Here is a 14,233-nt window from a genome sequence, read left to right as displayed (position 1 = left end):
GATTCTTCATCTTCACAATAGGCCATGTTTTTAAAGCTTTTCATAACACAGTCTGAATGAAAACTACTCGGAAAAGTCGTATCAAGTGAAGTTTGTAAATCTTCATTATTGACCGTGTTATTAACATCCAGAAAATCATTGACTGAGCTGAAGGTATTCTTCGCAGGACGAAGCTCCTCTGACGCCGGGCACTGCCCAGTGGCTGCTCCTGGAGGGTCCCTGTCGGGGCTGCTCACTCTGCACAGAGTTTTGGGCACTGGGGACGGGCTCCTGTGCTCAAGAGATCTAACCTTCTTATCACATGGCTGGGCATCCTCAGCATCAGCTGCTGCTCCTTCATCTTCAAGGGCTTCTGCCATGGTGTCTCGCATCCAGTCTTCACATCTCACCAGAGCTTCAGCCTGGAACTTTGCAAGCAGATCTTCCATGCTTGCAGACATTGCTGAAGCTCTGCAGCACAGCACACACGTCTGTGTATATCAGTGCAGGCCAAACTCCTCCTCATCCTCTCTGACTTCCCAGCATGCTCCAGCACACTCCAGTGTAAACTGGTGGGAGGAGATCAGCAGTGCAGACATAGGCAAGGATCACTCACTGCTTGCAATGCCCTGTGTATAGCAAATGCCCCCTTCTGCGTGTGCCCAGTGCCCACATCCAGCTGTGTGTACAGTATACATGTGCCAGGATGTGAAATGCCAGATAATGATGTCATCACACTTTATTACATTAGGTGTTGCAGTAAAGGGAATCTGTCACCTACTTTTAACCCTATGAGCTGAGCTTATGGACTGCAGGTGAGCCGTGGAATCCGGGGATGTTTTATCCTCATCCTCCCAGTCGTTCCCCCGCTGTCAGCGCTGGAAGCAGCCGCTCAATGCATTTAGTGATGCTGCTAAGTCCGTCTGCTCTCAAATTACAACGGGCGGACTACTGAGCAGCGCAGAGAACTGCAACCGTGACTGGTGTCCCGGCCGGAAAACAGACAGCGATGCATGGCATCCTTACACCATTCCCATACCTCCCATTGAAGTGCCCTGATTCCGCAGCAAATATGCACCCATTGCTTTCACTTAGGATCTGCGCCATAGTCTACATAGCACAGAGATTTTTGCACAAGTATTTGAAATCCACATGCAGAAAAAAGAACTGAGGTTTCACTTTTTGAAGCAGATTCGGCGCCATTTCCATACAGTCTGTGGAGGCTCGGCTGCAAATTTCAGCCGCTGTTTTTAGATGTGGTATCCACATGGAAAAATCCACGTTGGTTCCGCCGTGGGCACATATCCTGAGGACGCGTTGCTGTGAGGAGTCGCTATTAGGCTGGGTTCATATGGGGAGTAATTGGCGTGGAATTTCCTTGCAGACTTTCTGCAAAGAAATTCCTTCTGTGACTTTAATCCCGGGATTAGCCAGCAAAGTGGACAAGATTTGCAAAAATCTCATCCACACGCTGCGGCCGATCCGTTACGGCCAAGGCGCTGAAATTCACATGCCGCGACATATTAATTTTTCCCCCTGTTTCCGTGGTGGTCTCTCTCAATGGGGAGAGCTGTCCGCAGTTGAATGCCGACGGCAAAGCTGCTCCAAAGCCCGAGGTGAAAGGCCGCGGGTTTTAAAGTCGCATTTCTCCCGCAAAAATCTTGTGCTATATCCGCGGGATTTCAGTCCTGTGTGAACCAAGCCTAAGTGTGTGCCACACTAAAAGGGCATCCTGCAGTGTGTGTGACAGAAAGAGGCACTATTAGGCCTAAAGGGACTAGGTGAGGGTTAGATGCATGGCTTAACACAACTCACCATGGCGTGCCGAGCATGGTGTTGTCCCTGCTTTTTTGGGAGATTTGCAAAGGTAGCAGATAAAAGTGGAAAGAGATGGGTTATTTGCCACTTTGCCAAGGGTTGTGGTACATTAGCAGCTGTCTGCAGCCTGGCTTTTAGCTGTTAAATATTTACCTTTCACACATGGGCAACATGTTCCTCCAACAATGTGCCCGTGTAAAAGGGCCCCCTTGTTTGTCGGCTAATCGAATTTTCAGCAAACTTAAGTGTACAGTCAATGTACAATCGTTCATCCCCATAGCAGCGGTTCTCATCCCATGTAAAACAAAAGCCAACAAGCGTCAATCGACATGCTTGTTGTTCATTTACATCGGGCCAAGTAGTAGTCCATGAAAAAAAGTACCTTTTCTCCTCCTTTTCCTCCGATATGTATAGGATTTCCAGTCACATGTCTGTTCCCTACCATCTGAGCAGCCTAGGGGTTTCCTGGCAACTTATAACCCTCCGGCCACTCTCACACATGCCGTCTGCAAAACGCTGCGATTTCTATTGCGGGGGTTTTGCGACAATTTTACTTTCATTTTTGGACACAGGTTTCAGCCTCTGACAGCAGGTTTTAACGCACCCCATCATTCTGATGGGTGATGAGGTGCGTTAATCGTGGTAATATAGAGCAGAAAGCGCTCAAATTCTAACGGCGTGATCGAGTGCAGGTCAGCGAGGGTCCATTGGTATTAATGGGAGCCTTGTACTACGATGTTCAAAACACCGCAGTGATCGCGGTGAACAACGGATATGCGAGAGTGGCCTCAGGAATGTTTTTGCCTTTTCAGTACTTTTATCTTTTTGTGAATTTTGTCTGTCATAACATTTTTTATGAAACTAGAATTATGCCTGTGCCATAAACATCGGGATTTCTAATATAGGTTTAGATTTTTTTGTGTGAATTATCCATATTATTGCCAACCACCAGCTAACATCCTCCCTCCTGTACTTGATATTACTATACATCCAATGAGACAATACCAGGGCCAGATCAAAGCTTGTTAAGGCCTTTGGACAGAAGTGAGACCTTTTCACTTAGGAAATAGAAAGTGATGTCAGGTGATATGGAAGTGAGCACGTCACCTGGCCGGTGGCCGCAGTGCTTAGTAGCGGTTACTGGATAAGCTCTGCTCGCTGCAGTGAGGGGCTGCTGATTCCGAGGTCAGATGAGCAGCAAGCCGAAATTAGCTTCTGGTCTGCAGCTTATTTTCCAGCTGCTGAATATACGCAGCATTTCCACCACATGTGAAATACCCTACAGTGCTCACATAATACTGCTATATAGTGCCTACCCATCATACTATGAACACACAAGAGTGCTACACGGGGCCAAAATGAAACCGATTTATTAAGTTTGAGAGAACTTGACAAACCAGAAAAAAAGTTAATAGTTCAAAGCAATACTTTATAACTAAATGTAGAAAAGGAGAAGCAAGAGATGTACGTTCCCCAATAGCCGCGAGTATATTGGCTCTTCAGAAACACTTCCTGGGACCCAGACATTGCAAGCTGGTCGTCAACTGTGAATGATAATGGAGATAGTCAGCCATGACAATTGCCTACCAGCGTATGGTTAGGCATTTATACCATGTGACTTCTTCCAACGTTGAATTGCTTTTTCAATCCCTTTCCGAATGTCAGTGCGGCATATGTCCTTACCTGCTGAAGTAAGGGAGAGACCACTTCTACTAAACAAGTGAGGTGAGTCACCAAACAAACCTTGGTGCTTAATGCACGCTACACCCCTATCTGAAACATATTTTGAGACATTGTTGTTAATCTTGATGCAGGCCCGGTCAAGTCTTTTCTGCGAAATTTTAGGTTGCGTTTTACATCTGTACACCATCTGCGACCATACAACAACCGCTCCTGGAAATTTAGACCTCAACTTCAATAGAACACCCTGTATATATTGAGTCAGATTATTTATCGTAGTAGAAGCGAGATCGCTTTCCCCAGCATGCACAACTAGTATATCAGGGGGTCCGTCTTCTTTTGCATAACGTGAAACTGTAGGTATAACAGAAGCCCAACGCAGATTATTATGTCCCAGCCAACGAATGATGGCCTTTGAACACCGAAACCCCAACTGACGACCATCTGGTAGCTGCGACACTCTTTCCAATACTGAAGTAATAAAAGAGTTTCCAAGAATCCACACCGAACAGGGTCGGAGACCTACAGGAACAAGGTTAGACAAAAAATGTCATTTGTACGTACACAGACTCTTCCCAACCTACCTAATCATAGTCCAGTATGACGTCTACCCATACAAGTAACGATGGTAGCCACGTTAAAGGTGAGGTTTCAAAGTTTTAGGTGGGCAAACCAAAGCAAGGGTCTTATTAGGACCACTAGTGAAGTATATGGCCTACAAGTATTAATGTGAAGACACCACTATGGATGAAGAATTTACGGGCCTATAACTGCTACAACTGCTCTAAAGGATGAGCGAGATAACGTCTTGATCTGGGAGTGGACATGCCAGTGATGGAACATATAGAATACGTAGACATAGTCCATCTCATAGTATTTTGCTCTTACTCTACAGATTCAGTGGGGAGAGAAAATATATATTTTTCACATATTCAGACTGAATGAGCCCTTTAAATGTGGGCAATGCAAGATAGCTGTAATATGATGGTTGTGGCCTATTGTTGCCTATATTCTAATACGGCACGAAAGACAAGATGGAGAGGAAATCCACTCAAAATTCTGAGATGTCTGATATATTTAAGAAGACTAGTAATTATTAAAAGATTACAGTACCAGTGTTTCTGGTGGACTACTGATTCACTGAGCGATCATCACTGGGACAACTGCTGAGCACTTAATAGGGGTTGTCCGTCTTTTAACTGTTTTCAAACAGCTCCGTACATTGCACTGTGGCCCTGGTTGGTACTGCAAGCTGAGTCTTATTCTCATAGTACTCAGCCTGCCGTACCAACCTGGGCCACGTACGGAGCTGTCTGAAAACAGCTAGAAGTGGGAGAATCCCTTTAAATAGACTCTGTCACCTTTTAACCTTGTAAGCCAAGCTCATGGGTTGAAAGTAGGTGACCGCTGAGTCTGGCGATTTAAGTGTCATACTTACCTTCCCCATCGCTTCCCCCGAAATCTCCATTGAAAGCTGCCACTCAGTGCATTGAGCAGCGCTGCTAAGTGGTTAGTTAGTTATCATGCTTGGACAACGATGGTCCGTAGCGCCGATCTAGAATGACCAAGACCGAGAGCATTGTTCCATTCAGTGCAGATGTACAGTTGCCTATCTGTTGAACCCACGAGTGCCGCGGACGACCAGGAGGCCTCCGCCATCCGGCAAGGGGTCGTCTCTCGATTTTTCTAGCACCTGCTGCGGTTAGAGCACCGTGGGCCAGGACACCTTCTGACAAGCGTGCGACATGGCCAAAAAAATTTGAGTCGTCTCCTTGTTTCTGTGATTGACTCAAGCCCTGCGCAAGTCTGTATCTCGCTGTTTCTGATGAAGTTAAACCCACGGACACGGAGAATCTGGCTTGGCATCGCATGCAAAAGGACTCCAGACACTCAGTGGTTTGCGACAGCAAAGTCCAGGTCTCCAAGCCGTACAATAATATCGGCATTACGCAGGTCTGGTAAAATCGAACTTAGTCCTGGGTGTTATGTGCTGCCTCCGCTAGAGTTTTTCCAGGGACCTGCTCGCCAAAGCTGCCAACGCTATTCTCCGCAGGATGTCCAGAAGCGCCCTCCCATCTGCGTGCTGAACACTTCCGAGGTACATGAACTCACAGTGTCAACTCTCTGGCCATTTTTCTCTAGGTCCGGAGGGATTGCTTGTTTTTTTGCCATGAGATGTGAAGCCCAAGACAGGACGCCTCAAAATTGAAATGTTCCAATTAGTGTCTCAGATTATTAGATGCAACGTTCAAGAGAGCAACATCATCGGCATAGTCCAGGTCGGTGAAGTGGTACTCCGGGAAAGTGACCCCATTACATTGGACAATACGGTGAAGAATCCAGTCCATGGCCCTGCAAAAGAGTGCAGAGCCGGGAATGTATGAAGAGAGTTCTCTCTTCATAAAACATGGGTGTCGGCTGTTTATTACAGCCCACACATGGCGGCAACAGCACCGATTCTGACAGCGGCATTGAAATCTCCCGAACGATGTTTGGGGGTTCCGTACGGCCCCTCTGTGATGAGATCGCAGGGAAATGTGTGGGTGTCATGGCAGTCAGGGGCCTTCTGAAAGGCCCCAGGGCTGTCTTGGCAGTATCCATATCAAGCCTTCCCCGTGGGAAGGAGGGAGAGGGCCGTGGCCCACGCGCCCACTGGCGGGAAGGAGGGAGAGGGCCGTGGCCCACGCGCCCACTGGCGGGAAGGAGGGAGAGGGCCGTGGCCCACGCGCCCACTGGCGGGAAGGAGGGAGAGGGCCGTGGCCCATACGCTTACTGGCGCGAAGGAGGGACAGGGCTGTGGCCCATACGCATACTGGCGCGAAGGAGGGACAGGGCTGTGGCCCATACGCATACTGGCACGAAGAAAGGATAGGGTTTGGCTTATACGTATACTGACGGGAAAGACTGAGAGGGGTTTGAAGTTTGTTAAATGATTGGATGTGATTAAACTGCAATGGGGAGGGATGGTAAAGCTCTGGATGCAATTACATAGTCCGCTGCGGAGGCACTCTGGGCCCATTAGCTTAGACCACCATTTCACATGCCAGTCTTAGTAAATTATGCATCTCTCTATGAGTGACAAATTTATTAAGAGGCGCAAGCCTTTCAATATATTTGTCTCATCTGGTGGCACTTCTGCGTACCGGATGAAAACTTACAACAGGTCTGAGGGTTTTGCTATAGTCTATGCCAGTTTGTTCATAGATTGTAGTAAATGTCATGTCCTGCATAGTACATAGGCTCCTCTGTCAGACACCGTATTCTTCTCTAGAAACAATGTTTTCCTCCACGATTTGGAATCCAACGATGCATGTTACAAATACATTCCTTCTGGATTCATGCAGAGTCCTTGACAAAAGCAAGCTGTGTGTCTCCATATACAATAAGAGGCGCGTGGAGGTGCAGTAAGGCCTTATTGCACACGCAGGTCCAGATTCCAGCTGCGGAATCCCGAATGGAATCCAGCCTTGACTGCGGCGGGTGATGCTGCGCACCTGTCATCTTCTTCCCTGGCGTCCACACGGACCTGTCTTCTTCCGGCTTCTCTGTACTGTGGATGGACCGCACAGCTCGCCGTCGGACATGTACAGTACAGATTGTTTTTTAAACTCCTGCTTTTCCCGCGGAATTCACTGGTCAGATGGCTTCGATTGACTTCCGGACGTCCCGGATCGGATGGCTTACATTGACTTCCAGACACCAAAAATCTGCCCGTGTGCGTGAAGCCTGAGGCCCACTTCACACAAGCATGTGCTTATAGTGGGCCTCGTGTGGTGCAGAGTGTTAGTCACTGCATTCTGCTGCCTTGAGTCTTGCATTCTCTCAAATTACCTGAAAACGCTGCGGAATAAGTTGGCACTATACAAATAACAAGTCTCTCACTCTCTTTCTATTTGCATTGGCATTTGCGGACTGAAGTATGTTTTTTTGCGCACATCGGCGTACTTTACTGTACTTTTTGTGCCCGCAAGGCATTTTCATTTGCATACAGCAAACAAAGATGCACCAGTTGAAATGGCTAATTAGTCCGAGTTCCAGATGTGCTCTTTGTTTCTGCACAATTTCGCACTGTTTCACATATCTCCTAGCGTATTTTGCGCGCATTGAATTCTATGAGAGTTTGAGTGCGCAGGGCCGCAGGAAAAGAGGGAGCATCCAAACCATTGTAATTAATAGGTTCTATTTTCTGCGTATTGCTTGCACAAATACGCCCATGTGAAGGGGGCTTCGAGTCATCAGGATGTATCACTTTGTATCTGCTTGCAAAGGAAAAGAAAAAAAAAAAAAAAATCACTTACGGCTCCTACATATGGGCCTATGCGTTTTTGTGTGCACCACATTTGTGCCGTGAACGAGACGCTTTTGCGCATTTGCGCACATCCCATAGACCTCTATGGGGCCCTTAAAGCATGTTCTATTTTTTGCACCCAAACAAAGGGAATGGGAACAAACCCAATGAAATCGATGAGTTCTATTCTCTGCATTTTTAACACATTTTGCGTACACAAATAAGTCCATGTGAAGGAGCCCTTACCCTAGTAAAGAGGAGCTGCACCATTTCCAGACTTCTCAGTTTTAGTAAATTCTTACATTCTCCCTGAAATAACTGCAGAGCAGGTTTTCTTAGAACTTTATGTTGTGCAGTTCCTCAGTTATTCCTCCTGGAAGTTTATCAATAAACCGATAACTGGGCAATACAATTCCTTTTATGCAAGAGGTTTATTCATACACAGCCTGAGGGCGCATTCAGATGATCATATATCGGCTGGGTTTTCACGCCCAGCCGATATATGGCGTCCCTCTCTGCAGGGGGAGGAAGCTGGGAGAGCCAGGAGCAGTGCACCGAGCTCCTGCCTCCTCTCCGCCCCTCGCCAATATTTGCAATGGGAGGGGGCGGGACAGGGGCAGAGATACACCTGGGAACTTAGCTCCGCCTCCATCCCGCCCCTTCCATTGCAAATAGTGGTGAGGGGCAGAGAGGAGGCGGGAGCTCAGAGCACTGCTCCTGCCTCTTCCAGCTTCCTCCCCTTGCTGAGAGGAACACCGTATATCGGCTGGGCATGAAAACCCAGCCGATATACGGTCGTCTGAATGCGCCCTAACACTGACAGCACTGATTGGACAATAAGAACGCACCCCTAACTAATCACGCCCTGTTTTCAAATTATTCATAAATTTCTAGGAGGAACAACAGAGTAGAGTTCTAAAAAAAAGATTCTGCAGAATTGTTATGGGAATATAAGTAAAACAGACCTGCGAGAGCTGATGGGTCCTTTTTAAGAAATAATGGTCTACCTGAAGAAGGGCAAAATGTGATTTGCACGTGCCAGTACTAGCACCCAGCATTTTCAATAACATCGGGAAATTGAGGAATTGCTATTCTTGAATTTCTCTTAGATTGTCAAATACAAACCCTTACCTGGCGCAGGAAGACTAACCGGCATTGGTGCATGCTGCTGATCTAAGCTTGCTGCAGCCGAACAGCTTTGGGTCAACCTTTCCATACGTATTGCATCAGACACCTCAACCGTGCGATTGGCATGGGACGGACTGCTACCACTATCCGGGAGTTGAGCTGCCAACTCCTCGCCTGGCCGAGAGTCTGCTAACGGACTAATGTAGTCCTGCCCACTGCGGTCAACACTGGACTCATCGTCCAACACGGATACCGTAACAGCCACAGTACTACTTGGTCCACTGTCTGCGTCACGCTGCAAAGTCGCATCAGACAAAGCCTGTAAATCTTCATCATGGGCCTCGTTAACAGCAAGTTGCAAATCAGAGTCTAATCTGAAGGAGCTTCCAGGATGAAGCCCCTCTGAAGCTGAGCACTGCCCAGTGGCTGCTCCTGGAGGGTCCCTGTCGGGGCTGCTCACTCTGCACCGAGTTCTGGGCACTGGGGACGGGCTCCTGTGCTCAAGTGGTCTAACCCTCTTAGCACATGGCTGGGCATCCTCAGTATCAGCTGCTGTTCCTTCATTTTCAAGAGTTTCTGCCACTGTGTCTTGTAGACAGTCTGGACCTCTCATCAGAGCTTCTGCCTGGACCTTGGCAAGCAGATCTTCTACAGAGGTGATATCATTATCTGGGGCAGTTGCTGCCCATTCGGATAAGCTATCAGATGAGTTTGAGGATTCTTCATCTTCACAATGGGCCACGTTTATAAGACTTCTCATATCACAGTCTGGATGAAAACTCGTATCAAACGAAGTCCGTAAATCTTCATTATTGACCGTGTTATTAACATCTAGCAAATCATTGACTGATCTGAATAGATTCTTCTCAGGATGAAGCCCCTCTGACGCCGGGCACTGCCCAGTGGCTGCTCCTGGAGGGTCCCTGTCGGGGCTGCTCACGCTGCACTGTGTTCTGGGCACTGGGGACGGGCTCCTGTGCTCAAGTGGTCTAACCCTCTTAGCATATGGCTGGGCATCCTCGGTGTCACCTGCTGCTCCTTCATCTTCAAGGGCTTCTGCCATGGTGTCTCGCATCCAGTCTTCACATCTCACCAGAGCTTCTGCCTGGAACTTTGCAAGCAGATCTTCCACGCTTGCAGACATTGCTGAAGCTCTGCAGCACAGCACACACTTCCGTGTATATCAGTGCAGGCCAAACTCCTCCTCATCCTCTCTGACTTCCCAGCATGCTCCAGCACACTCCAGTGTAAACTGGTGGGAGGAGATCAGCAGTGCAGACACCTGCAGAATAAGACAAGGATGGCTCACTGCTTGCAATGCCCTGTGTATAGCAAATGCCCCCTTCTGCGTGTGCCCAGTGCCCACATCCAGCTCTGTGTGTACACTATAACATTAGGTGTTGCAGTAAAGGGAATCTGTCACCTACTTTTAACCCTATGAGCTGAGCTTATGGACTGCAGGTGACCCGTGGAATCCGGGGATGTTTTATCCTCATCCTCCCCATCGTTCCCCCGGAGTCAGCGCTGGAAGCAGCCGCTCAATGCATTTAGTGATGCTGCTAAGTCCGTCCACCCTCAAAGTACAACGGGCGGACTACTGAGCAGCGCAGAGAACTGCAACCGTGACTGGTGTCCCCGCCGGAAAACAGACAGCGATGCATGGCATCCTTCCACCATTCCCATACCTCCCATTGAAGTGCACTGATTCCGCAGCAAATATGCAGCCATCGCTTTCACTTAGGATCCGCGCCATAGTCTACACAGCACAGAGATTTTTGCACAAGTATTTGAAATCCACATGCAGAAAAAAGAACTGTTTCACTTTTTGAAGCAGATTCGGCGCCGTTTCCATACAGTCTGTGGAGGCTCGGCCGCAATTTTCTGCTGCTGTTTTAAGAGGTGGTATCCACGCTGGTTCCGCCGTGGGCGCATATCCTGAGGACGCGTTACTGTGAGGAGTCGCTATTAGACTTTCCACACAGAAATTCCACCTGTGACTTTAATCCTGGGATTAGCCAGCAAAGTGGACGAGATTTTAGCAAAAATCTCATCCACACGCTGCGGCTGATCTGTTACGGCCAAGCAGTGCTGAAACTGACATGCCGAGTGGAATACAAAGCCGCGACATGTCAATTCTGTCCCCGTTTCTCCGGCGGCCTCTCTCCTCTCTTTGGGGAGAGCTAGTCGCCGTCGAATGCTGACGGAGAAGCTGCTCCAAAACGCACGGTGAAAGGCTGCGGGTTTTAAAGTAGCATTTCTCCCACGGAAATCTCATGGTATTTCCGTGCGGTCATTCCGCAAAATTTCCGCGGGATTTCAGTCCCGTGTGAACCCAGCCTAAGTGTGTGCCACACAAAGAGGGCATTCTGCAGTGTGTGTGACAGAAAGAGGCACTATTAGGCCTAAGGGTGCCTACCCACTACCGATATTGTTTCCTGCGATGCGAGAGCGATGATCATGAAACCAATGATTTTCAATGGTTTCATACTTATTTGCGTTTTTTCATTGCAGTCTCACAGCGCAGAGAAAAAATCTGCGATATCGCTCAGTGTTTTCAATGGGGCCAGTGGCAGCAGCGCTGCCCATTGAAAACATAGGGAGTACATCATGGATTTCTGCCACAGCTGTGACAGCTGTTGCAGGGGTTTCCTTCATCCCTGCAGGGGTTGCCTGCAACCCACTGCTTTTGAATGGGGCCGCAGCAGCGCCGACCCCATTGAAAGCAATGGGATAGCAGCCTGGACTTCTGCCACAGCTGTGGCAGAGGATTCCTTCATTCCTGCTGTGGCAGAAGTCCGCGATATACTTCCTATGTTTTCAGTGGGACTGGCGCTGCTGCTGCCGGCCCCATTGAAAGCATTTAGCGATATCGCTGCGAGGCGTGTGTTTTCACTTGCTCTCGCAGCACAAGAAAAAAAAAACGCTAGTGGGTAGGCACCTTAAAGGGACTAGGTGAGGGTTAGATGCATACAACCTTCCTAAAACCCTAATTGGCAATTTTAATAGTCTTGGTGTTCAAGTTTTACAAAGGCCAATGAATGAGAACCAAATTTAAAGCCTTTTGTGCTTGAAATGATTGATGGCACAACATAATGATGGGCACCACCATGCGATCCGTGTGCGTCGAACCACTGAAGCTCCCAAAAGTTTTGACAATGAAGAGGTCCCCCACTCCATCCATGATCATCTGGGTCTCGGTAATAAGATTTGCACCATTAGGTCAAGTTCAGGACCCATTCAATTCTTAGGCTAGGCTACCAGTGTGTGATTGGTCAGGTCAGACCCCGGGACCCTCTCCAGCAGAGCGATGTTTGCACCATGAATTCATACTGGCACATCCGCACACATGGCATGTCGGGTATTACCACTCAGCCGCTTTCTTTCTGATGGTAAGTAGAGGTCCTATGGATAACAAAACCATTTAGGGTAATTTCTACCCACGTCCACCTAATCTGATTTGAAAACTTGGATGTATTATCTAATCAAAACTTTGGGCTGAATGGGAAGCATCACTGACCGTCCTGACCACATCAGCCAGGTCAATGTACAGATCTTCTAATTCCTCATCCAGAGCTCCATCATCTTCCTTATATAATCCATCCATTCCTACATTTTTTCGTAATATTTGGTGCCTTATTTTCTAGATTTTGCCATTGCAGACATCCTGTCCCTCACGGCAGTCCTAATTCCTGTTTATGTCCCTCTTGAGTTGGTACCAACCTTGAGAGCTCCAAGTCAAACCTGTAAGTGTGCCTTTTCCGAAGTGTAGCAGCTAGAGATGAGCGAGTATACTCGCTAAAGGCAATTGCTCGAGCGAGCATTGCCTTTAGCGAGTATCTCCCCCGCTCGAGACAGAAGGTTCGGGTGCCGGCGCGGGGGAGCGGTGAGTTACAGCTGTCAGCAGGAGGGAGCGGAGATCTCCCCTCCGTTCCGCCCCGCTCTAACCCGCAGCTCCGTGCCCGCTGCCGGCACCCGAACCTTCCGTCTCGGGCGGGGGATATACTCACTAAAGGCAATGCTCGCTCAAGCAATTGCCTTCAGCGAGTATACTTGCTCATCTATAGTAGCAGCATTTCAGAATAAACCATTCATGGGCCGAATGGGTATATCTTTCCCGGGTTCATGCCACCTGTTGTTCGGGCAGCATGAACATGGTGACAGGTTTCCTCTAAGGCCCTTTCACACAGGCCGATTATTGGGCAACATGTTCCTCCAACAATGGGCCCGTGTAAAAGGGCCCCCTTCTTTGTCGGCTAATCGATTGTCAGCAAACATAAGTGTACAGTCAATGTACAATCGTTCATCCCCATAGCAGCGGTTCTCATCCCATGTAAACCAAAAGCCAACAAGCGCCAATCGACATGCTTGTCGTTCATTTACATCGGGCCGAGAACTAGTCCATGAAAAAAAGGACCCTTTCTCTTCCTTTTCCTCCGATATGTATAGGATTTCCAGTCACATGTCTGTTCCCTACCATCTGAGCAGCCTAGGGGTTTCCTGGCAGCTTACAACCGTCCGGCCACTCTCACACATGCCGTCTGCAAAACGGACACAGGTTTGCCCTCTGACAGCTGGTTTTAACGCATCCCATCATTCTTATGGGTGATGAGGTGCATTAATCATAGTAATATATAGCATAATAATAGCAGAAAGCGCTCGAATTCTAACGCCGCGAGTGCAGGTCTGCGAGGGTCCATTGGTATCAATGGGAGCCTTGTACTACGATGTTCAAAACACCACAGTGATCGCGGTAAACAAATCGGATATGCGAGAATGGCCTCAGGAATGTTTTTGCTTTTTCAGTACTTTTTTCTTTTTGTCTGTCGTAACATTTTTTATGAAACTAGAATTATGCCTGTGCCATAAACATCGGGATTTCTAATATAGGTTTAGATTTTTTGTGTGAATTCTCCATATTATTGCCAACCACCAGCTAACATCCTCCCTCCTGTACTTGATATTACCATACATCCAATGAGACAATACCAGGGCCAGATCAAAGCTTGTTAAGGCCTCTGGACAGAAGTGAGACTTTTTCACTTAGGAAATGGAAAGTGATGTCAGGTGATATGGAAGTGAGCACGTCACCTGGCCGGTGGCCGCAGTGCTTAGTAGCGGTTACTGGATAAGGTCTGCTCTGCGCGCTGCAGTGAGGGGCTGCTGATTCCGAGGTCAGATGAGCAGCAAGCCGAAATTAGCTTCTGGTCTGCAGCTTATTTTCCAGCTGCACAATATACGCAGCATTTCCCCTAGATGTGAAATACCCTACAGTGCTCACATAATACTGCTATATAGTGCCTACCCATCATACTATGAACACACAAGAGTGCTACACGGGGC

The 14,233-nt window shown here is 48.1% G+C and overlaps 1 protein-coding gene across 1 annotated transcript; it reads right to left on the bottom strand.

Moving 5' to 3' along the window:
- Positions 1-3,151: 3,151 nt before the first annotated feature.
- Positions 3,152-10,092, bottom strand: LOC136580183 (uncharacterized). The gene is made up of 2 exons (XM_066580532.1): positions 8,897-10,092; positions 3,152-3,999 (listed from the first exon to the last, which is right to left on the bottom strand). The coding sequence occupies exons 1-2, from the start codon at positions 10,035-10,037 to the stop codon at positions 3,395-3,397; spliced, it is 1,746 nt and encodes a 581-aa protein (XP_066436629.1). The 5' UTR covers positions 10,038-10,092; the 3' UTR covers positions 3,152-3,394.
- Between the last annotated feature and the right edge of the window lie 4,141 nt (positions 10,093-14,233).

This window comes from Eleutherodactylus coqui, chromosome 10 (assembly GCF_035609145.1).
Source record: "Eleutherodactylus coqui strain aEleCoq1 chromosome 10, aEleCoq1.hap1, whole genome shotgun sequence".
Classification (NCBI taxonomy): domain Eukaryota; kingdom Metazoa; phylum Chordata; class Amphibia; order Anura; family Eleutherodactylidae; genus Eleutherodactylus; species Eleutherodactylus coqui.
Note: the sequence above shows the minus strand (reverse complement) of the source record. Positions and strands in the feature narration are given on the sequence as shown.

Coding starts and splice junctions, on each gene's coding strand:
- LOC136580183 (XM_066580532.1), bottom strand. CDS start 10,037: ATGTCTGCAAGCGTGGAAGATCTGCTTGCAAAGTTCCAGGCAGAAGCT. Junction 4,000..8,896: donor GGTTAGTCTTCCTGCGCCAG/GTAAGGGTTTGT, acceptor TTGTTCCTGTAG/GTCTCCGACCCTGTTCGGTG.